The sequence below is a fragment of the Ptychodera flava genome, chromosome 9, assembly GCF_041260155.1.
Source record: "Ptychodera flava strain L36383 chromosome 9, AS_Pfla_20210202, whole genome shotgun sequence".
Classification (NCBI taxonomy): domain Eukaryota; kingdom Metazoa; phylum Hemichordata; class Enteropneusta; family Ptychoderidae; genus Ptychodera; species Ptychodera flava.
The window spans coordinates 10315801-10338850 of NC_091936.1; the positions used below are offsets into that span (position 1 = coordinate 10315801).

At 37.2% G+C, this 23050-nt stretch overlaps 2 protein-coding genes and 1 pseudogene across 4 annotated transcripts in view; 2 read left to right on the forward strand and 1 right to left on the reverse strand.

The window, feature by feature from the left end:
* Nucleotides 1-416: 416 nt before the first annotated feature.
* LOC139139965 (aquaporin-11-like) lies at nucleotides 417-6095 on the forward strand. The gene is made up of 2 exons (XM_070708938.1): nucleotides 417-1373; nucleotides 3295-6095. The coding sequence occupies exons 1-2, from the start codon at nucleotides 713-715 to the stop codon at nucleotides 3573-3575; spliced, it is 942 nt and encodes a 313-aa protein (XP_070565039.1). The 5' UTR covers nucleotides 417-712; the 3' UTR covers nucleotides 3576-6095.
* A 3686-nt stretch (nucleotides 6096-9781) lies between these two features.
* Nucleotides 9782-23050, reverse strand: part of LOC139139961 (aladin-like) — a 236579-nt gene continuing 223310 nt past the window's right edge. For all 3 annotated transcript variants that reach the window (XM_070708932.1, XM_070708933.1, XM_070708931.1), the window contains exons 4-12: nucleotides 22220-22311; nucleotides 21056-21201; nucleotides 17120-17263; nucleotides 15777-15897; nucleotides 15215-15339; nucleotides 14147-14380; nucleotides 13277-13426; nucleotides 12832-12916; nucleotides 9782-12173 (exon numbers count right to left, since the gene is read on the reverse strand). In XM_070708932.1, coding sequence (XP_070565033.1) covers nucleotides 11988-12173; nucleotides 12832-12916; nucleotides 13277-13426; nucleotides 14147-14380; nucleotides 15215-15339; nucleotides 15777-15897; nucleotides 17120-17263; nucleotides 21056-21201; nucleotides 22220-22311 — 1283 coding nt within the window. In that variant the 3' untranslated portion in view covers nucleotides 9782-11987. The remainder of the gene's footprint in view (nucleotides 12174-12831; nucleotides 12917-13276; nucleotides 13427-14146; nucleotides 14381-15214; nucleotides 15340-15776; nucleotides 15898-17119; nucleotides 17264-21055; nucleotides 21202-22219; nucleotides 22312-23050) is intronic.
* LOC139139699 (zinc finger protein 862-like) lies at nucleotides 18537-20804 on the forward strand (annotated as a pseudogene).

Here is a 23050-nt window from a genome sequence, read left to right on the forward strand (position 1 = left end):
TAAATGCCGATGAAAAGTCATCTGTCAACCCATTCTTTATTTTGACACAACTTTCAAGTCCAAACAAGCTCTTTTGACTCATTTTTGTAGAAAATGTGCAGTTTTGACATTCATGATAAGTGTAGATTTTACGAAAATTTTACGGAAAATGTTAGAGTTTGTGTGGGTTTAGTTGTCCTTCTGAGCTATTTGGGATATTGAAATGCCCATCCACCTCCCCTGCAATTATCCACATGCCACGGCGGTCTTTTTTACATCCATGTTATCCATATATGGGGTGACCGACTGATTGCCCGGTGCCCGCACCGGAGCAGAGAGCCCGGGCCCTGCTTCCCATACGCGAACTTCGAAGGTCATTGGTGACGTAACCTCGATCTCGCGTCGGTCCACATGAGCAACTAGCGTGACTTGTCTGCAGACGCAGAATCAGCGAGCAACGCAGTAACGCACAGTGTCACTGCAAGGTGGACTGGCATGCGGACACAGCATACAGTAGTTCCACGTCATGCGAGGTCACGACAGGTCCCACGACTGGTTAAGAAAGAAGTAAGCTTACACTTCGTCATGTGACACCGATCATTGATAAATATCTAAATATCAAACTGCAGCGGGCGAAGAGTACGCGCAGCGCCACGTCAGAAGAAGCCGGACAAGCGTAGACCTCAGTTCGCTGTACTCGAGACGCCACGCGAGTTGATCACTTTAAATCACTATGGATTTGATCGTGGAGACAATGGAGAAGACAGAGGGCTTCATAGTGCCGGTGAACACAAAATGGCTTCTTGATCTTACAATATCATTGACTCACATGATCACGATCTTTTTCGTGTGTTATATTTTACGTATTGCTTGCAAGAAGCTGTTACCCAAAAGCAGTTACCCGTATGTCGCAGAAATTATTTGTATGTTTCAGCTGTCGGTGTGCAGCATGGAAAATGGCACAATCATATACCCGGAGTACGGTGTTGTGGTCTATGCTGTTATCATGTTTTTGCTTTCGGCGGGCTATTTCATTGTGTTCGATGCCAATGGAAATCCATGCGGAGTGTTGACTGAACTCGTACAGAGACGTATAACTCCGTCAAATGCACTATCTGCTTGTATCAAGACAGTCTGTACAGTTGTAGGCGGTTTAGTGGCCATACAGCACGTCAATGCTTTCTGGAGTTTCGGGGCCCTGACGCGGCACTATGACCATGTACAACACTTGCATATACCTTGTGCGTCTGCCATGAAAACAACCGCTGTTTACGGATTTGTGGCGGAGTTCCTAGCAACGTTCACAGTTCGATTTGTCGCTGGACTACAGCTGGGCGGAAGACGCTGGCATATGTACGTGTTTGCTGCTGTAATTGTAGCTGTTACGCTAACAGGTGAGACATTGTATTTGTAAATAATAAACGTAGTATCAACGGTAATTGGTATGGTGGTATTCTAGGTCAGACAACTGTGTTCCTTCATCCCATATGCATTTAAACTTACAGGAAATCATGTGCTCAAGAATTGCCATCAAAATTGATCACTGGCCATCACTCATATATTTTATATTGTCTACCGTAATTTTTAAAAAAAATGTCCTTTCTTATGTTTCCCCTCTGATCGTAAATTTGTTCCAATCTATCTGTCCAAATAACGCATACATTTTTTAAGCATTTATATGATTATATAAATTGATTTATTTTTTTATTGTATGTTATCTATAATCCAGCTCAGTCCTTTATTATAACCATTGAGGTAATAATAGACACTGTAAATTGAACATGGAGGTAGGAACTTGAAAGCGAGATCTCGTTTCTGCCTCCATGATTGGAACAAATTGAAAACCCATCACATCACAGACAATTTCACAACACCTTTCTGAATTTGTGCCTTGACTGTATGAAAAGTTCCAGTGCCAGCCGTCAATGCTTTGTATTAAAACAGCCGGCAGAGCAATATTCCGGGAGACAAACCCAACACAGGCCACATTGGCATATGGTTGTAAATTTTGATGCTATCAATACGATGTTGAAGTCGACATTTCAACAGCCATTAAACAGGTGTTAAATATATGACTTAACTAATGGTGACATTGTACATTCCCAACACAACCCTTGAGAATATATCCTTGCATCATGAATGGAATCACATATAGCAAGAGGACATCTTTCTTTTTCTGGAAAGCAGTTCAAGGTCTTGAGTATTCAGCTCAGTCAAGTGTTACCTTGTGTGAAGTATGTGATGTGGATACATGCATCTTTTAACTTGGCCAACATCATATCACCAGCATAGAAGTCTAACAGATTTGCAAACCAACAAACAAAGCGAATTATTGACGTCAAAGGTCATGCTGAATTATTTGAAACGTGGCAAACTTTAAAGATGCGTGCAAAGACAACCTTCCACGCTGGCACTGAGTCTGATCTGGCATAATATTCTGACATATGCATTGAAATGCGCAGTAGACTTTTCCAAATGGGTTAAACTTGTGCTGTACGTTCTTAATTACTTATTCACAACACATCAATTTCACCATAGAATTTTACTAGTTTGGTTTGTACTCTATTTCCCTTGACAACGTGGTAAGATTTTGGCTTTGGTGACTGCTAGTTACAGTTAACCTTGATGAGAATGTGTATTGGTGTCATATATTTATAATTTGTAGATCACTTATATCAAGCAGCATAATTAGTAAGATAAGTGTGCACATAAAACCTGAAGGAGACGTGGCCCAACTTTCTTGTGGATGTCATCCAAATATCTTGGGGTACATAATTGTTGCAAGTGTACCATAAGCTATACCAGTGACTATGAACTCCTTTTTGATAATACACTGGGTGCCACTTACACGAACTCGGATGTTACCAGCAGAACAACACGTGTACCTCATCGAAATATACATTCATTTAATTAAATGTTGTCCATCATCTTGCTTGTACCGCCATGATTGTAGAATTCTTGTCAAGCCAAGAGGGGCTTTGTTTCTGCGTTGTCTCTGTCAATGCCGTTATCTCATGAAGGATGCCAATGACCAAAAGATGCAGATTTCAGACACAAATTCAAAACAAGTTATTTCACTTTTCTATTTTCCTTAATTTCAATTTTTCGCTAATCCTATAGGAGCATTTAAGGAGAATGTAAATCTGTCAATATTATATAAAACTAGTCTGTGACTGCTGTTTGATCCCATAATTATTTCTTTCAGGGTTAATACTATACAGAAAATTGACCATGCTTGTTCAAAGAAAACTGAATTTCTATTCCCTACATATTATTTCACATGAGTTACTTATATTTGTTATTTATATCCTATAGGAGCGGAGTACACCGGTATGATGTTCAACCCAGCCTTGGCCACAGTCTTGACCTACAACTGTGCTGGCCATTCCTTTGCAGAACATGCCACTATCTACTGGGTGAGTCCAATGCTTGCGACACTGGTTGCCATTTACACGGTCAGCTCTGTGAAACATTGGCAGAAGAAACAGTCAATAGCAAAGAAGGCACAACAGTCCCAGATGAACGGAGAAGTGAAATCACAGACAAACGAACCTCTCAAGCAGCGAAAAACAAGAAAACGTAAACGCTATTATTAACCGTGTCCGATATACATAACATCCTTGAACACTTAGCGTTGTGACAATAAGTACATGAACACAGATCTTTCTGCTTTTTTACTAACCACATATGTTTTTGACATATTTTTAAAAAATCCCGATATCCAATTCCTTTATTTTTGGTTTCATGATCGTGAAACCCATTAAATTTATCAGGGATTTGAACAGGCTTTGCCCTTGGTGTTTACTTTTGAAAGTTAGTGGTCCCACCAAAGATCCTTGGGCAAGGTTTGAGGGTCTTATTAAAAATGCATTCAGCTTTTCATTACCTGTATGACTCAGGCTGAACACATGACTTGAAAGATTATACCCTCCCAGAGTTACAGAACTCAGAGACAGAGAAACTTGAAATGTGATTTTCTGTACCTGACAATTATGTGCCTATACTGGTTACTGAAAACATATTGACTTCCGAGAGAGTATACTGCTTATCATGTTTATCGCCTGGATACTGTTATAAGAAGTATAGCCCTGGGAGAGTCTAGTTACATCATAGGAAAGTGATATTCTCTCTGTCAATGGTCAAAGACCCGGCTCGCCAAGACTATTGTAGTTATGCTGTGAATGAATCCCTCTAAAACAGGACTTTGTGAATACACAAGCACTTCATACCAGTCTCAACAAACATGAGCGAGAAGTGTAAATTGAAAGTTTAGACCCTACTGTTTTCTCTAAGGTCTGTAGTTTACATTAGCAACTGCCGCAGCATACACAGTTGTAGGTTTATTGTTCAAGCTGAAGAGAAATGTGGTATGGCCTGAATGTTTCATGATTTGGTACCTGAAAGTACTTTATTTTATAGTTTTAAGCTACATGTATCCTTTAAAACATGGCTTTAATTTAATATTTCATAATCATTTGACAAATTTACTGTAGATGGAAATACCAGTGCAATTTTCAACAAGGTCTATTGTTGATGGTAATTGAGATTCACAGAATATTTCTAACAAAAATTCAAGAGATGCGAAATCCAATGACTAACATTAAATTTTGATTAACTAAGGATGAATTCATGATAATTCAGTAGAAATTGTTTCCGTCTACTTTGGTTGTTTACATCAGAGCACCTGTTGAGAAAATGAGTTCTGATCACTCAACCACTCAACAAGTGTATAATGGAGGCACTTGAATTCATTCATGGACATTGAAAGTTTCACATATCCACACCACATCATTGAATTCCAATCAATATCCACTTACTGATGGCAAACAGCATATGTTTGTAGCATGTTGCAATCGATGGTTTTAATTTTTTTATTTTCTGATACGGTAGTATTTGTTGAGTCTACTGTCTGCGTATTTGTGTCATCTATGTGTGTTAATCATATCAACCGTTGGTTAAAGGACAATTAACAATGCTGGATATGTGGATTTTTACATGAACTATCTCCATCATATAAAGACACTTCCAAAATGGTTTTTCTTTAAAAAAAAATTAAAAATTTCAGGAATATGATATCCATTCTACTGTAGGGGAACTCCTGTTACAATTTCTTTGACTATTGGACATTGAACACTGAACAATAAACACGTCCAGATCTTTGAAAAGAACAATCACTATATGTTGATTTGCCTGTATGCGCAATTAGGAAAGTGACCTTTACTACCCTTGTAGCACGCGTGAATGACACAATACTGCTACCCTTATAAATTACCATTCTAAAACGAGAGATGCAATCATTGTATTGTGTCAACCTTGAAATCTTGACAATCAAATATTCTGGGTATCGATTGCCAGTATCCATGTCTACCATACTGTCTTAAAATTTTTTTGTTCAACATTACGGTAATTGCAAAGAACATGATCTGTGTGCTGATTTTATGAAAAGAAAAACCTGTTTCTGTAATCCAATGATTGTAGAAAGAGAGAACCATTTCAAAATCCCTGTTTTACAGCTCATCATACGGTACTTCCATCATTTTCATATTTTATTATACTGTAAGGACCATCAAATGGTTATTAGATGTTCATATAAAACCATAAAAGATGAAATTTTTAACTTTGAAATATTCACTGAATTTTGGCCAGATACACAGTCTTGTGTAACACTGACACATACACAAATGATAAATTGTAATTCTATTTTTGAAAAAAGGCCAGACTTTCTTCATTATTTGGTTGTCCTTATTGAGTCACCACTGTAAATTCAGTCTGGCACCAATGAAAGCCAGTGATCTTAAATTCCATTGAGTCTTTAAATATTTGGAGCAGGAGCCAGCTGTAATAAACTTCAATGGTGAATTTGTTTGTCTTAACAAGGATTGTCCATCTGTATCTATGGTGTGCATAGCAGAACCACTGCCTGTTGTACATTCAACAGGTTCTACACTTCTATAGACTCTTGAGGTGACAGCAATTTCATTTCTCTTCAAATGCGCATGTGTTTTTTTTAATTACGACATTCATGTTTGAAGTCACAAGGGTAAAGAATAATTATTGTACTTGCAGGTACAATTTTTTTCAGGTTCAAATGAATGATAATCAATTCTGTTCTATTTTTTAAAAAATCCCATTATCAGGATGGCTGTTTCAAATGTTAAAATATTGTATACACTGTACAAAGACACTGAATAAATCTTTAAGCCACAATTCTCACATTGTATAGGTTTCTGTAAATTTGTTGAACACATGTACATACCGTAGTCATTATTAAAAAACGCACAAAAAATTTGTTTTTGTTTTTCTTTTATTCTGATACTCAGTGAGACCAGTTCAGTACTTTATAGTCATGGATACATAGATACTACCTTCTGATGAAACTATCTTTTCCAATTTGCCATTTGATTAAAGTTATGGTGACTTTCCAGTTTGTGTGTTTTTGATGAGGCACTTTAAATAAAATTATTTGTTTGCCATCTGCATGCTGGTATGTTTTCAGAGAAAATTAAGAAAACAAACACAATGATAACACTTACAAATAAAATATTATTTTTCAAAAAAAAAATTGAGCTTATATTAACCCTTTGCATCCTGACCCCCTGGTACTCTATGACGTCATCGGACATTTATGTCCAAGCCGGGTTCAAGGGTTAATACACTTGATTTCTTTATGTGTTTGTTTTTTCCCTGGCTGGCTGGTAGGTTTTTCAAAAATCCAAGGACAGCAAACAAAGAATTTTCTTTAAATGGCCTGTATATTTTGTCAAAGTGAAATAGATGAAAAAATTTCAATAACATACAAATGTTTTGTTGGTAGATTTTCTTTGCAGTAGCTGGAAACATGATGTTAAAGTGAACATGCCACAAATGTTATGGTAACCTTAATCACTAAGAGACAATGGCTTGAATTTTTTTGTAATATTTCCATCATTTTTGTTCAAGAAAAAGTACATGTTTTTCTTCACTATGATAAAATACACAATATTAGCCCTGCTATAATGCACGATGTACAATTAGCAAAATTATAGACAAATAACTTCCAGTGGAGACTGACATTCAGTTGCCGCAGTTATATAGGATTCACAGAAAACGAAATCTGCCCCAGTGACCGACCTTGTTTAGCTCTGAAACAACCCTGTGGCACAGGTCAGTGCCAGCAACAATGTCACATTGCTTGGAAAGGAGCTGATATACAGATCTGTGTCCAGTGCTGTAGGGGCATTACTGTATACATACAGTGTCTTGATCACAGTGATGTGACAGGGGCTGAAATTTCTGCCTGTATCAGCACAGTACCATAAAATGTTAGACCCGATTCTGGCCAGTGTATGCTTAGCTTTGTTAATGTATCCATGTTCTAGTCATAAGTTCACAGCACTGGATACAGTCCCGTACTATCAGGCCTGATTCAGTTCTATTGATACAATTCTGAAATCTGTCCCAGTCTTCAGGCCCAGTAAACAGAGGTTATTTCTCAGGATCTGTTTCACATGCTGATCAGACCCTGTTAAGGAATGTCCTGAAATCTGCCTGTGGTTTTCTTAGCAGTGCATTGCACACCATAATAGCGTTGACCAGAATAGGTATTTTGAAGCGATGTTAGGATTACACACAGGAACTGTTCCCCAAACAGAACATAATAATAATGAAAGATGCATGTTTATCTAAAGTTACATCAAATGGAGCTTTTAATACAATGATTGCAATATAAATCATCAGCTTGTACAAGAGAATGTTTCTTGGAGCATATCAAGACTGTAAAGGTATATCATCAAATTATTCTATGGCTTGTTTTACATTGTATTTTTGTTCACAGATATATCAGTCATGCTTAGAACTGTTGATTTGCATACAGCATACTATAATTCCCTTCAGACAGGGCAGATATTAATTTGAATTCCAACTTGATTGCATCATGGTATGCGTGTTGATGCAACAGTTTCTATGTTGAATTTTGGATGAACGGGAATGGAAATTTGTTAGACGACTTTTATTGTCTTTTTTTTGATCCAAGCATTTATTTATTCACCATGTACAGAACACATTTGAAGAGATACAAATACATGTAATTTTTAATTTGATTTTTGTCACATCAACATATCATTTCTCTCCAATTATGTCATTCACTTAAAAAATTTAGACACAAAAATCAAATAGAAATGTAACTATTTTTAATTATTACCAATCTTGAATTCCATTTTAATATTCATTCACACAGTAAATTGTGTAACAGATCTTTTAAACAAACAAGATTTGTCATCTTGTAAAAGTGAATTGAGAGCATTTTTTCTGATTTCATGTATCAAATAATTTACACACTCTCTCTCTCTATTTTATACATATATATATATATATATATACATATATATATACATATATATATATATATATATATATATATATATATATATATATATATATATATATATATATATATATATATATATATACTCACTGCCTGAGGGAGAATTTTTGATTTGGCAGGTGATTCAAGTAGCAAAGAACTGTTTTGGGACAAAGTTGCTATCTTTTCATATTATATTTAGTGATTTTTTGTAGATAGTGCACATTATTTGTCAGTGAGTGTTCTCCATTCAGAATAGCTTATAATCGATTTGCATACTGCATACTAAAACAATGCCCATTTGTATATTTTAATTAAATGTAGAATAATTATGTATGAAATTCAGTATTACTTATACAGGTGGGTTTATTTGTTGCATTTGATAGACGATTTGTTTCTGTGGACTGAAAAAAGTCTCTGTTGCAGGGATTTTGAAGAATGCTCCGACCTTGCTGTACTAACACATGTGACAAACATCTCTAATCATGTAAATCCCTTGTATGCCATTGAAGATATTTCCATACCGGGTCTGTTAGCTCACCTTGAACACATGTGTCATGTGTCAGTCAGTAAGAAAACATCAAGAATGTTACATCAGAATTTAAAATAGTTACAGTAATGTAAAAAGATGGCAATTTTGGCCCCTGTGGTGTATACAAACCAACTACTTGTTGGATTTCTTCAACTTGTAGGAATAAAAAAATGCATTTTCACACAGCATTGAGTGGCTGCTTGCTTAATGTAATACCAATATGTATGATAATTTTATACTTGCTATCTATGACCTCTAATTATAAGATGGTGTCATCTTATCAGTTGATGAACAGAATGTAATCAATAATAGTGCGATGATTGGGTGTCGACGGTCATTCTCACGATGAGCTTGCCATGGGTGACAATGATGAGAAAACAATGGTGCAGTTGTTTGAAATGGAAGTTGTATCTTTCATTCCCTTGGTCTGCCCTCTAATATAGCCTCTCACTGTACTTTCATTTTGTGCCTCCTAACCTCCCACCCCTGTGGTTACAACACCCTTATGATGTGTAACATGTGATTAAAACACCCACACGATAGATAATTATTCCAAACATACTGTACATATACACCTCTACATTGTCACCTTGTCAATTCAGATGTTGCCAATGAGTGGGTTGAATGCCACTGATTATTATTCCTGCTGGTTGTCAACTGTGAATGTGGGTTTCTAAAATATCCATCCTAAAATAGAAATGATTTGAATGAGGTATGCCTTGATAATTGTTCATTTACATTCACAGCCACAGTAAATTTTACAAGCTGCTGCCGCAATGGTTCTTTTTCCCAGAACATTGAACTGTCAATCTGAACAGAAACTGTACCTGTCATAATTTTATTTTTGCAATAAACTGTTCTACTTCCTTCTGTCGGCTCCATATATTTCTATTTTTTCTAGGTAACAGTCGTGTTAGCATTTATTGTGGTTTAAAGAAAAACTGACATTTTTATTCAAGTTTGTAAATCCTTTCAAACATCAGCCATAATCTATAATTTCAGAAGATAATCTTATTACAGAATTTAACTTCCTTTTCAATTGTGGTGTACAATATGATGAAAAATCCAGAGCCATCAGTCAATTATTATGTCAGACAAAGATCATCTGCCCATGATAAGGTACAGCGGTATTTCTGGTTATGGTAGATCTGCTATTTTCATCCAGCTGGCATTTTGATTCAAAACTCGGCACCATCTTTCAGCAAAAGCTGACAACGTATACTGAGTTCTGTACTGAATTGTCGCTGTCATTCACTGTCAAGCAATAGCTGGCTGATATTTTTTCGTAGCGAAATGTTGAATATTTTAACAAAATATACCCAAAAAAATTCAACCAGGTTGTGAAGTCAATACAATGACCAAGTACAAAACATGTTGACCTTAACCATGTGCTAAAATATTAATACACAATTTTCGAATCCTGGCATACATTGGCAGAAAACTCTGATGCCTTCATAGTGCATCATGATCAAATTTGACATCATAAATGTGATGTTCCACCCTTCCCATCTACTCTACTGGGCAAATTGCATCAGATTACACAAGTGTTTCACACTGAACAGATGTTACAATACAACATCTGGCAGCTCTGTTGAACAGAGAGTTGTTTGACCCGTCCCACATGTATCAATATCTAATCATTTCTTGCATTATTTATGAACAGTTCGTTTAATTATCATATCAATTCTACTGCAGCCTTTCAATACAGGCTTTTATATGTCAGACTCTCAGACATTTGTCAACTCCAGTTTCAATAATTCATTCAACATGCCTTATGAACATTTCAACTCCTATATTACAAAAAATTATCTATTAAAATAAATATCTCTATTTTTTGAAGAAAGCTAACACCTCACTTTTTGTAGGTAAAGCTTGCCAAGCATAAACAGTTGCATTTGTCCATCAGTAGATGCAAAGAAGTCTTTGTGCTTCGTATTCTCCACAGCAGTATTCTAATCATTTCCCGTACAAAGAATTTCAATGCCACTGCGTTGTTCAGTCGTTTCCGATATTAAAATGTCTTCATGTGACCTCGTTTTATGTTTTCTCTCCTTACTATCTTCGACCTTGAAACTCTAGATGTAGATTATAGTGGCCATCATCTCTATCAAGAAATATTTCAATGCAAGAGAACTACATATCTTTCCAAGTCAACTGTGTTCAAATCATCCATTTGACTGGATATTGAACTCTTGAACTCTGAATCAAGGGCAGTAGTCTAGCAAGCGATCACAATAACATTTAACAATATTAGAATAATTCACAGTGATGAGCATTTATGTGTCAAATAATTTGACACGTGGTTTTCATTAGGCATAAAAATGATACTATATATCAGAGTGATGAAATGAAGGCAAGACAGCAGAAAACAAGGACATGGGTTATTCAACTTCCAGGAACTCTGCACTGTGTGTTATTATGAAAGAGCTGTTGATCAAGAGGCTGACACGTGAAAAATCTGCTGATTAGAGGAGAGGGATGTGACCTTCAATTGTTTTTCCAGCATCACAGTGAAATCTCTGGTGATATTGCATATTTCCCTGCATCACAGTGAAAAATATGGTGATATTGCATATTTCCCTGCATCAAAGTGAAATATATAGTGATATTAAGGTAGAATGTGCCTTGGGGACAGTTATTCGGCTCTCAACTTTTACAATTCTTTTCTGATCTACCACTTGTTGGGAGTCATTTTAAAACTCTTGGTGTAAGAAAACTTTTCACCAGCTTAGTTTTTTCGAAAATCTGAATATTTTACTTTTTCCCCCCATAGAGTTAACACAGGGATGACGGCCATTTTGAATTTCAAATATCGGTAAATCTTTGGTAATTTGTTTCTCTAGTACCAAAATTTGCAAAGTGACCCCCTATTTTTATTCTTGATTTTGAAAGAGAATGGTTGAAATATTCCTGGGGGAAATTTTGAGCAAAAGTTTAAATTTTTCACTTTCAAGGCACACACTACCTCAACATCAAAATAACAGGTTCCATTTAGAAATGTGGGGTTTGAAATATTGGCACCTTGAATTTTGCATGCATCAAGTTTTTAAGATCGATGACCCCTAAATGGAAGTGTGATAAGACCTATAATTAATTTTAAATAGTCCTGATATTTAGAATTCACAGAAACATGTTTCACAGGTCAGGCTGCTTGTTACCATCAAAGAATGGGCGTCCATGAACCGTGGAGAATATATATGGATGATATGACGAGTCTTGGTTGGCAGAAACTCCATTGTGGTTGGGTAGTCTGTTGATTGTAACCACATCTGATGGGATGAAATATAACGGTACAAACGATACTCTGCCACTCAACCAACACTGTAAGGAAAGGAAATTTGAACGTAAGTTTTGAAGGACTTGCCTTGCAGAGATAAAAGATGCCATACCTGCATGTTTCAAACATGATGACTTGAAAACTTTTAACTCGATGGAATTTAACAGACAATGCTACACTACTACAAAACTAGTTCCTATGAGGCTGTCCATCACATAAACTAGTAGCTTACATTTTCACTGTAATGACTGAGAGTGTGTCTCTCCTACCTTAACAGTGACCAAAGTATTGATTTTGGTAACAGAAGCATTTCATTTTGCGGGCATTTTTGACAAAGGACGGCAAATTTATCTTGACAAAGTTGAACTATGTATTCACCCAGGTTCAAAACCTGCACAGGCCTTAAACTGTATTATTCTGTAATATTTCATTTCCTGCCCTTATTTTGCTTTTTTGTGAATTATTTTGTGAAACATCAATGCTTTGCCAATTCTTATCTGTAGGGTACTTGTATGGTACAGTAAGGTGACCACAACATCCAATGCAAGGTTACAGACCAGAGACTGAACATTTGAAACTCCACACCGATAAGGTTTTAAATGGATATCTAAACTTGCTAGTCTTTCCAACAGAGATAAATTTATACAATTTTCTGTCATCTTTGAAACAGTCAGCTACTTGCCAAGGCTTAAAATCACTTACAACAGTCAGCAGGGCTCCTTTGTTAAACTTTGGTTGGAAACTGATCAGCTGTGGTATATCACCTGGATAGCCTTTCACAAATCCACTAGAAATAATAAAAGAAACAGACAAAAACATTAGAGTGGCTTCTTCTAGATAACATCAGTGGTAAGTGTGCAGAAAACTTCCCCTCCTATACAAAAATGAAATGTTTGATAATTTCTGTTTTCAAATTTTTGCTGCACCCAAACATCTTTTCACTTTTCATGTACTTTTACATTTATTCTCAGTTTATAAGCACCACTAAATTGAATAGCATCACTGTGCTTTCATAAAATACCTATCCAAAATGTTCCCCGTTGGTTGCATGATGATGTGATTTCTTAAAAATATGTCTGGTATGCAATTTTCTCCATGAATATTTATGGAACAAAAATGACGTTGACGCAATATGTGGTGAACTTACCATGGCATAATTTCAAACACTGGCTTGAGTCTGGTTCTGAATACTGCCACCAAGTGGCCAACATTACCACTATCCTGCTTTCCGGTAAATATGACAGCTAACCTCTCTCCGGTGGGGTCCCAAGCCATGTCCTGAATTTCACCTCCAACACTGTGCATAAAATTACCAAAGACAAACCATATCAAAAACATTTTGACCGAAGCTAATGAGCTAAAACAACCCTTTGCATCTGAAAATTAAACAACTGTGATTTTTAAATGCTAGCCTATTTTAAACAAGTCTGTTTAAATCTTCTAAGCACCAGTCATAACATATATGAGCAATTAACTACCCCAGTGGACAAACTGAGTGGAGAATTTCTTAGTAAACACTATAATACATCTGGCCTGGGTGGCCTTCAAAGTTCTGGGTGTATCTGTATTACAAGTCAAAGCTGAGTGGAAAAGGAGTCGTGGTAATCTAGGATCACATAAAATTGCAGGAAGTACCAGATGCAAAAAATGTCATCATGAAAGATATCTCTTGATATCTTTCTGATTTTAATGCAAAATTTCACTCTCTACAAGATATTACCAATTTATCAAATGATTAACTCTCCGTGAACACTTTATTTTCTGAAGAATGGTTCTACTCCAGAAAAGGATGCTCATTGTTCCAACAACCCAGTACACCCAAGAGATCATGTGAAGCCTGTACAAACAAACACACTTGTATAAATGCATAAGGAAATACATGTACAGCTACTCATGTTTGTGCACATGGTTTTGTTTCAAATTCTTGGTTTGACTTTTTATCAAAAGACAGTCACTTAGTTTTATTTCAGTACCTAAAATGCAAATTCAACATGTTTTTACACCAGAAAGTTTTTACCTGATAGCATCTCCATCCTGTTCAATGATTATTTCTGACAGATCTGCACATTTCACAGCTGTTTTGGAACCACCAATTGGGGAATTACTTTCGTGGAAAGACAACGAATAGATAACTGGTTCATCGGTTACTGTGAATAAAAGTAGATCTGAATTTGGACTCCAGCAAGCTGACTTGCAACGTCCTAACACATTGGACCATCTCTCACAAGACCAAGCCTGTGTTTCCCAAACCCTGAGAAGAAAAAGAACACATCTTGTCAAAATGATGGTGTGTGTCATTGTCCACATCATGACTTTTCACAAGTGCGCCCTCTATGCCAACATAAAGAACAAACGATGCACAAGAGTTATCCAGGAGCAGAGATCATTTTACATTACACTGAGACAGAAATTTCAAAAAATCTTCTTTTGATCAGTAATCATTATAAATCTTGAAACTTAGACAAAACTTTCCTTATTTAATAAGTCTGATCAGAATGAAAGGTAAAATGGAACTGTGAGTAGAGTGAAAACAAAAAAGAGAGGCCTGCCCATTGGCCTTACAACCGTAACATGTAGACATGTTTATGAATAGGACATATATCGGAGATCATATAGATGGAATAATGATAATTACAATGACATGTGCTTCTTTTAATAAGTGTTGAAAAACTATTCAAACTTTGCAAACATGGAGTAGGGATTTAGTATTCCAAGGGAGATAGATCTATATGTTCTTTGCCTTAAAGTGTATTGGTATTTTAACTTTTTTTTTTTCCACAAAGTGAATTGTTTGCTATTTTAACATCGGTCTCCAAACCAAACACATCGGAAATCAAACCTTGGATTCTGTCCTCTACAGTTTACTCAAGTGTTTGCTAAAATCAATCACACCTTTTTGAAGGTCAAACATGACAGTGAATTCTTGACTAAATCTTAAGATTAATAAATTATTTCAATTCATTTGCAAATGTTGTGGGAACAAGTTGCAATTTAATTCTTTCAAATCCAAAACAGGCAATTACTGAATACCTATTCTTAATGATAAAAAACACCTGTGGACAAATGAGTATGTACTGGCAAATACCTGAAAACTGAGCATGGTGCAGCAGCAAAGACTTTGAAAGAATTTGGAGACCATCGCAAGAGAGATACACCACCACCTCCAATACGACGGAGAGCAACACAAGTTTCCATGGCAACATTCCAGACCTATATGCATTAGATTATACGAAATATGCAACAATATAGGGTGATTACGATTCTCCTAGTGTTACGCTATCTTTTATGTGGTAAAAACACTGCTGACTGTTTTCAATTTCCTGTTTGAATCAAAGGACATCTGTGATATAAATGAGCCAGAATTTTGCATTCAGAATTATGTAAATATCTCAAGTTAATACCTTATGCCTACACAAACTATTCCTATGCCATATAAAATATTTTCAGCTCTGAGTTTTCACCTTTTCAACCTGCAAAGCTTCTGACAACACCAAGACATATTGTAAAGTGTCATGTGGACTGGTTTAAGATTCTGAATATTGTATATAAAAAGTTTTATGTATTGGAAATTGAAGTTACTGATTCCCGTCATGGTTCAACCAACACTTACAACACATGTAAGCTACTGACACTAATCTGTCACTTACCATCATAGCAGTGTCTGCTGGTGATGCCGAGACTAGCAGATCACCATTTGGATGCCAGTCTATCTGTGTTACCGGGGCATGGCCATTCTGTGTTAGAACTTGCACTGAGCTGGTTGATGGTCTGAATTGTAAATCACATATCACTTTAGCGTATTCTGTTAAAAGGTGATCACTGCATTGCTGGTGTTACTTCTCCATGCATTTGATAAACAAGCTGAGATATTGATAGAATGTCTAGCAAGGTCAGAGTAGGTCAATTCTTCATTTTGCGCCTATGTACAGGTAGGTTTTCAGAGTTTTTCAGGGAAAAACACACCAACTTTTCTTGCAGAATTTTACACTGTTGGCAATATTCTGTAACTCAACCGAGCCATGACGTTTTCAATTGCAACAAAATACTTCCTTACAGCAGTAACATTAATGCCATTGAACCATGAGGTCAAGTAAAATTGTATTCTATGGAAGTGTATATTTACTGGAATGAGCAAGATGCATTAGAAAATTTTCAAATAATGGCAGGCTGTTTTTCTGGTAAAACGTTTTTTTTTAATCACTTACCTAATTACCTTTCAGAATTTTGAATGGACAAAAAGAATTACTTAGTCTAGCCTAAGAAACATTACATCATTTATCTACAAATGTGCAGCTGTGATTAACCCTTTTCCTGCCAAGTTCATATTTCACCATCAGGTCAAGTTGGTTAAAACTAGTGAAGTAAAACATGTCTCATATGGTGCATTTTAACAAAGACTTGAAGATTTGAGTGTCCCTGAAGACAGAGATACTGTAAACATGATTTTTACAGACTATAGCAGCTATAACATACCAAGCCAAGTAGGTGAAAATACATATGGTTTTGGCTCAATACCGCTTTTGACTGACCTGGCAGATGGGGCAGTGATATTGTCTGGCAGGTAAGGGTTAAAATGGTATTCACAGATTACGAGGATAAATTCTATTAGACATAAATGTGTATATCTATTCACAGGTATGATCTTCAAGTGGTTGCTTGTGTTAATAAGTATTATTTTTAACAAATCATTTTTTCAAGACCAGAGTTGAACTGTAAACAATATTAATACAAAATAGGGTCTGAGTTGACAAGCCAATAAGTGATATACTCTGGGTTTCTGCGTACATGTATGCTTTGTGGAACATGATAAGAAATTCTGGTTGGAATGTGGAAGAAGTACATTGAGACAAAGTGAGAAAAGCAAAGACGAGTCCAATGTATGCAGTTTCAGAAGTAAATGGTCCAAAGAGGATTGCAGGATGAGGAACAACTGAGCTTTTACTGGTACACCTCAGATATACATGAGAGAAAATGAAATCACATGACCTACCTTGTTGACAAAGAAGCAGGATCTATATGCCAGATTAGTATACATGTCTGACAGGCCACAGCAAGCACAGATGCTGACAAAGGCTTCCACGTTAACATCGATATACCTTTCTGTAGTTTGTGTTTGCAGATTGGCATTATGTCACTGAAAAATAAAGAATGCTTGATGATGTTGACTATCGTGGATGCTTATGTAAAATGATAACTGATGTCCACTGTTTTACAAATCTGGATTATGAATTATCATTTCTGTTTGTACTGCTGCGTCTCTGGGATAATATATCACCTTGCTCCACAAATCTACTGCAGTTCAATGAAGTCAAGGGATTGACCAAATAAACTTGTCAAAGGTCTGGGACCTAAAAATATTTTATCACAACCAGTGACTTTGTCCTTTTGATGGTCTGGCCGACCAGGCGATGCCAATGTAAATGAATGATAAACTGTTGCTAGGCTACTAACATCTGATGAATGGACACAAAAACACTTTAAAAAAATCAATCAAGGTGATAAAAAAACATGGAGATTGGAAAGCGTATTTATTTTGTCTTTAAACACTTTGGTTGTGATAAAAATTTCCTGATCTGTGACACTGTACGGTGACCATGCCAGGTACCAGCAATGATTTTCACATAATAAGATCATGAAAACTTAATTCACTCCAAGAGCTTTGAAATGAGCCAACAGAAGCCAAAGACCAGACAATATTGAAAACATTGTTAGGGTCTGTACATCTGTCGCCAAGGCACATTCTGCCTTAATAGCAAGAAAATATTCAGTTCAAGTACACATTCAGTAGAAGGTTGTAGAGGGCTGACACAATAAAATTTCAAGAAATTCTTATGTTGCCTCGGAAATATAAGCAACCACATTGTCAGGGGACACACAGCTCTGCAACCTCAATTATATATTCCTCAGTATATGTAAAATGTTCTTATTTCACCACCTTAGTTTGATCCGACACGATTGTTTCTATGCAGGGTTCGAAATACCCGGTGGTCATGCGTCAAATGACCACCGCTTTTCTCATTTTGACCACCAGTTTCAATTTTTGGTGGTCAATCATGACCACCAAGTTTCTGACGGCTACGCATGTACGCTGCCGAAACCCTTTACCAACATATAGCGCTAGCGCTAGCAGAGCAGATAATTTAAATATTCAATAACCGTCTGTGACGTCGCGAAGCCATGCCAAACGGGCATCTCGAAACCGACTGATACATATTCATATGCAATGATCTTGGTGGCGGCGAACATTGAGGAAGGGGGTCTTAAAACAGAGAAATACATATGCATGAGACTCCGACTGGCCAACACGAGGCACGGCACTCGACCCAATGCACTGAAAACAGTCTGAGGTATTTGCTTTGTGCAGCGATTTCCAGGTCAACTCTCCCGCTAGGCATTTAAATGCAAATATGACCAGTACCCTCTTCAACTTTGGCTTCAAAAAAAGAACTGCGGAAACTGATGAGGCAACACGTTTAGTCAATGCTGATTCCAGTCAGAAAAAGACTTTGACAGAAACATCGGCGAGCTCATGCTCAAAGGGCGATGTTGACATCGACAAATGCCAGACAATAAGTAGCGAAGTTCAAGCAGCGAATGTACCGTCTTCAAAAAAGCAGAAAGTTGTGAGAAAGTTCTGTGATAAATGGAAAAGTGGTCGACCATGGCTACAATATGATGATGGAAAAAGTGTCATGTTTTGCTCGTATTGCCGTGAGTACAGCCGAGATACCGACAACGCATTCCACCGTGGATGCTCGAATTTCCGAATATTCACCCTACAAAAACACGAGAGAAGTGAGTCACATAAGAAAGCGACCGGAGCCTATCGAGTTCAAAGTTTAGCAGGCGATCAAAGTACGCCGATGCAAAGATGTTTCATAAACGCAGAAAAAGACCAGGTGCTTAAATTGGAAAAAGTGTTTCGGACTGCATATTACCTCGCAGTTGCAGAACGACCGTTCTCCGATTTTTGCTGGATTGTGTGAACTTCAGGAGTGTAATGATGTCAACTTGGGTACAACGTACAAAAATGATAAGCAAGCTCAAACTTTCATTCATTATATCGCTGAAATTTTGAAGGAGCAGTTGAAAGATAAAGTAAATAACAGCCGTCTATTTTCGATTTTGATCGATTCTGCGACCGATGTTTCTGTAGTCGACCAGGAAGTGTTGTATCTACGTTTGATTGACAATGGTCTTCCCCTCACCGTGTATCTGTCGCTGCAGCAATTGGAACGAGCAACCAGTGAGGGTATCCTACAATCTATTGATCGGGCATTCGATCGAGAGCTTGATTTGGATCAACAACAGTGGAGAGGTAGGATTGTTGGCTTTGGCGCCGATGGAGCTGCCGTTAATTTTGGCGAGAATCGCGGAGTTGCAACTCGCATACGTAATGATGTTCCCTACCTCGTGTCTATACACTGTGTAGCCCACAGACTCGAGCTTGCGATCAAGACAGCGTTACAGCGATCTCAGTTTTTTAGAGGATTAGAGGATTTCTTTATTCACGTGTACAAGTTTTACACAAATTCTCCATTGAATTGGACAAATTTACAGATAACCGGCGACGCGATGAATCAGAGGGTGTATAAACCTTCGAATGTGGTCGGCACGAGATGGATTGGACATCATGAACGTGCGGTAATCAACGTGACGAAAAATTATGTGCCTATGGTTACGCATCTTGAACAGGTAGCTTTGACAGGTCAGTCAACAGATGCCAAAAATAAAGCCAGAGGATTTGTGAGACAGTTAAAGTCATATCGGTTCGTGAAATCTCTGTATGTGATGATGGATATTTACAGAATATTGTCTCGCCTGTCACTGACTTTCCAGAAGAACAACACTTCTGTTGAAACAGTGCAAGACGTGTTCCATGTTGCACTAACTAGCCTGAGGGAACTCATGACAAACCCTGGCCCTCAAGAAATCGAGTTCAATGGTCTGGCTGAAGTGGATGAGGATGGCATCAAAGTGACTTTCAAAGGTATGGAGTTAGCTGCTGAACGGGGTCAAACTCAGCCAAGACAGGACTATGATGAAACTGTCAATGGTGACAAAGTACAGTTACTTCAAAATACCGTGGACCAATTACAACAAAGATTTCAGTCATTCGAAAATAATGAAATCTTGAACATGGCCAGAATTTTTAATCCAGCAAATTGGCCAGTAAATGAAGATGATGCCCTTAACACATACGGAAATAATGAAGTTCAGCATCTAGCGGAACACTTCCAGGTGTTGCTGCAGAGGGAAGGATGTGAAGTTGGAAACACTGTAATAGAGTGGAGGGAACTAAAGTTAACTGCACTGAACACAATCATCAATCAACCCGATCTGACTTACCTTTACTTTTGGCAGAGGCTCCTCCTACAGCAGTCAGATAACTTAACAAATATACTTACCCTTGTCAAGATAATTCTTCTCATCCAATTCACACAAGTGAGTGTGAAAGGGGATTCTCAGTCATGGGGAAGATAAAAACGGACTGGAGGTGTAACTTAACAACGCAAACACTCAATGAGCTCATGAGAATCAAGCTGACAGGGCCTCCACTGAGAGATTTCAACCCTCATCCAGCTCTACAAAATGTGGTGGTATGGTGCCAGAACAAGACGTCGGCCCACTATCCAGCCCTATGGACCTCGGCCTCCACGCGAATTAGACTCTGATATTGATAGTGACTGATGATTTTTTGGACCACCAACATTTGACTATTGACCACCAAATTTTGAATCTGGTGGTCAACCTTGACCACCAAAGAAAAAAATAAATTTCGAACCCTGCTATGGTAAAATTGGATCTCTACAGAGGGAAATGGTGGTGAAGGGTTTTTAAAGGAAAGCTGAAGAAACAATTTTCTCACCATATACTTACTTAATAAACTTAATCTCCTATGATTATTTTTCTTCAAAAATCCTACCTTTTCAAAGCATGTATTCTTATACTATCATCTCTGCAAGCGATGGCCATCTTGGTAGTGTGTGGATGCCATGCAAATGCTCTGATTGGCGACTCATACCAGTCTTTGGTACTTGAAAACACATCTACCATTTCTTCATTTGACATCTGTATGTTAAATCAGACCTAGCATTCAGAAAGTCGCGATCAACACTATTGTATTCTCATAATTCTCAAAGACTGAAACTTTTTGGTGAGGTCTGGGGGTGTGTAACTTTTATGCCATAATCAGTTTCTCTAGACTTATCGTGACTATAACATGAAAATATTTTCACATCAAAGAGGTAGATCATCCTCTTTACTTACTAGCCAGCCCATAAATATTCATTTCAAGCTACAAACAACAAGTTCCCTTTCATTTGATCTATCACCAAAGCAAATCACATCACGAAATTTATACTCCATGCTGTGTTTTAGCCTTGGATTGATGACATATTTATCAAGGCATCTGCAGCATGGATGAAGTATTCAGTGAGGTTAAAGTTGGTGAAAGCAGATAATTGATTTTAAATTGCTGCACAAACACTTTGTTTTTTCAATGAATTATGGGTTGCAAAAATCAAGATGGATGAAGGACACAAGTCAATATCACTGAACTGGTTCAGTATGATTTTACCATCTTTTCTATCATGTAAGTCTTAATTTGTGCAGCTGGAACGCCATAATGCATTTTCATTTTGGAATTCTTGACATAATAGCAATAAAGCACACCCAACAATGGTATACCACGAGATTTTGACCAGTTCACGAAATATATGCACGAGCGATAGCGAGTGCATATATGAAGTGAAATGGTCAAAATCGAGTGGTATACCGTCGCTGGGTGTGATTTATTGCTATTATATCATAACAGTATATTGAAATTTTGGCATGGAACATAATAAAAGGACTTTTCCTCAAGCCGAGAGCTAGTGCCCATGCCAGCCGTGGTATATCGCCAATATACCACGGTTCTTTTCGCGTCTCGACCAATCAGATCGCTGTATTTGCACCATCAATATACTGGTATGATATAATACATCATAGATGGTAGAGTAGAACTGTGAGACCACTATTTGATGGCATTGAACTTAGTTACTAGCTGTACACTTGAATGATAAATGTTGACAATACATTTGTCTCTTACCACTAAATGAGGAAACAGTGAGCCATGGAGAGAGTTTGCCCATCTCACCATTGCTAGGCAACCACAGCATAATGATGACAGCCAGGGAGACACTAGAGATAAATGTAATGTAGTACATGTAGTTGGTAAATAGCTTATATGAGAGTAACATTTGGTTTCTATGTGCACAGTTGTGGCCTCTGATTTGAGATTAGTATTGGCGCCCTCTATGGTACAATTTGTATGCATGCATGTTACCATCTTGTCAAGCAAACGTTGGAGCAGATGACATAGACAAATGTGTCTTGATTATACTTTCTATCCCATAATACCAATACACATATTAACTAACCTAGAGGGCACAAGGGTCACCTAACAAGTCTCTTGCCTTAGCTCCTCAATCTCTAGAAGCAGTACTTTTTGGAGGAGTTTCACAATCCCAAAGCAGAACAGACTTACGTTATTACCTGTGCTGTTACCCAAATATTCCAATTAATATGTGCTACATAATATACCTCATTAATTTTTTTCTGAAAATTAAGAAATTCTTTTTCGCATTACACATCTCAGTTGAAGATAACACTGTCCGTTCTTGTTTACGAAATTTGAAATTGGTGTATTGGTAAATTTCACCAAGTGCTCTTTTGCAATAATCCAACTAAAATCGTTACCTTTATCTGGTCGCGTCAGTAAATCAAGTGAGACTTGAGTGGACACCGTGGGTCATCAGTATGTATTAGGGAGATGGTGCAGTGGCAAAGAATGTGAAATTTTCAGAAGAGTTACTTTCAGAATGTGCTTAGGAATACAATTCAGAATAACATTCAGACACTCACTATGTGAGATAATATT

Bases quoted from the DNA above. Each gene is read 5' to 3' on its own strand.
- LOC139139965 (XM_070708938.1), top strand. From the start codon at position 713: ATGGATTTGATCGTGGAGACAATGGAGAAGACAGAGGGCTTCATAGTG. The intron at 1,374-3,294 runs GTGAGACATTGT...TATATCCTATAG, and splicing joins TGTAGCTGTTACGCTAACAG to GAGCGGAGTACACCGGTATG.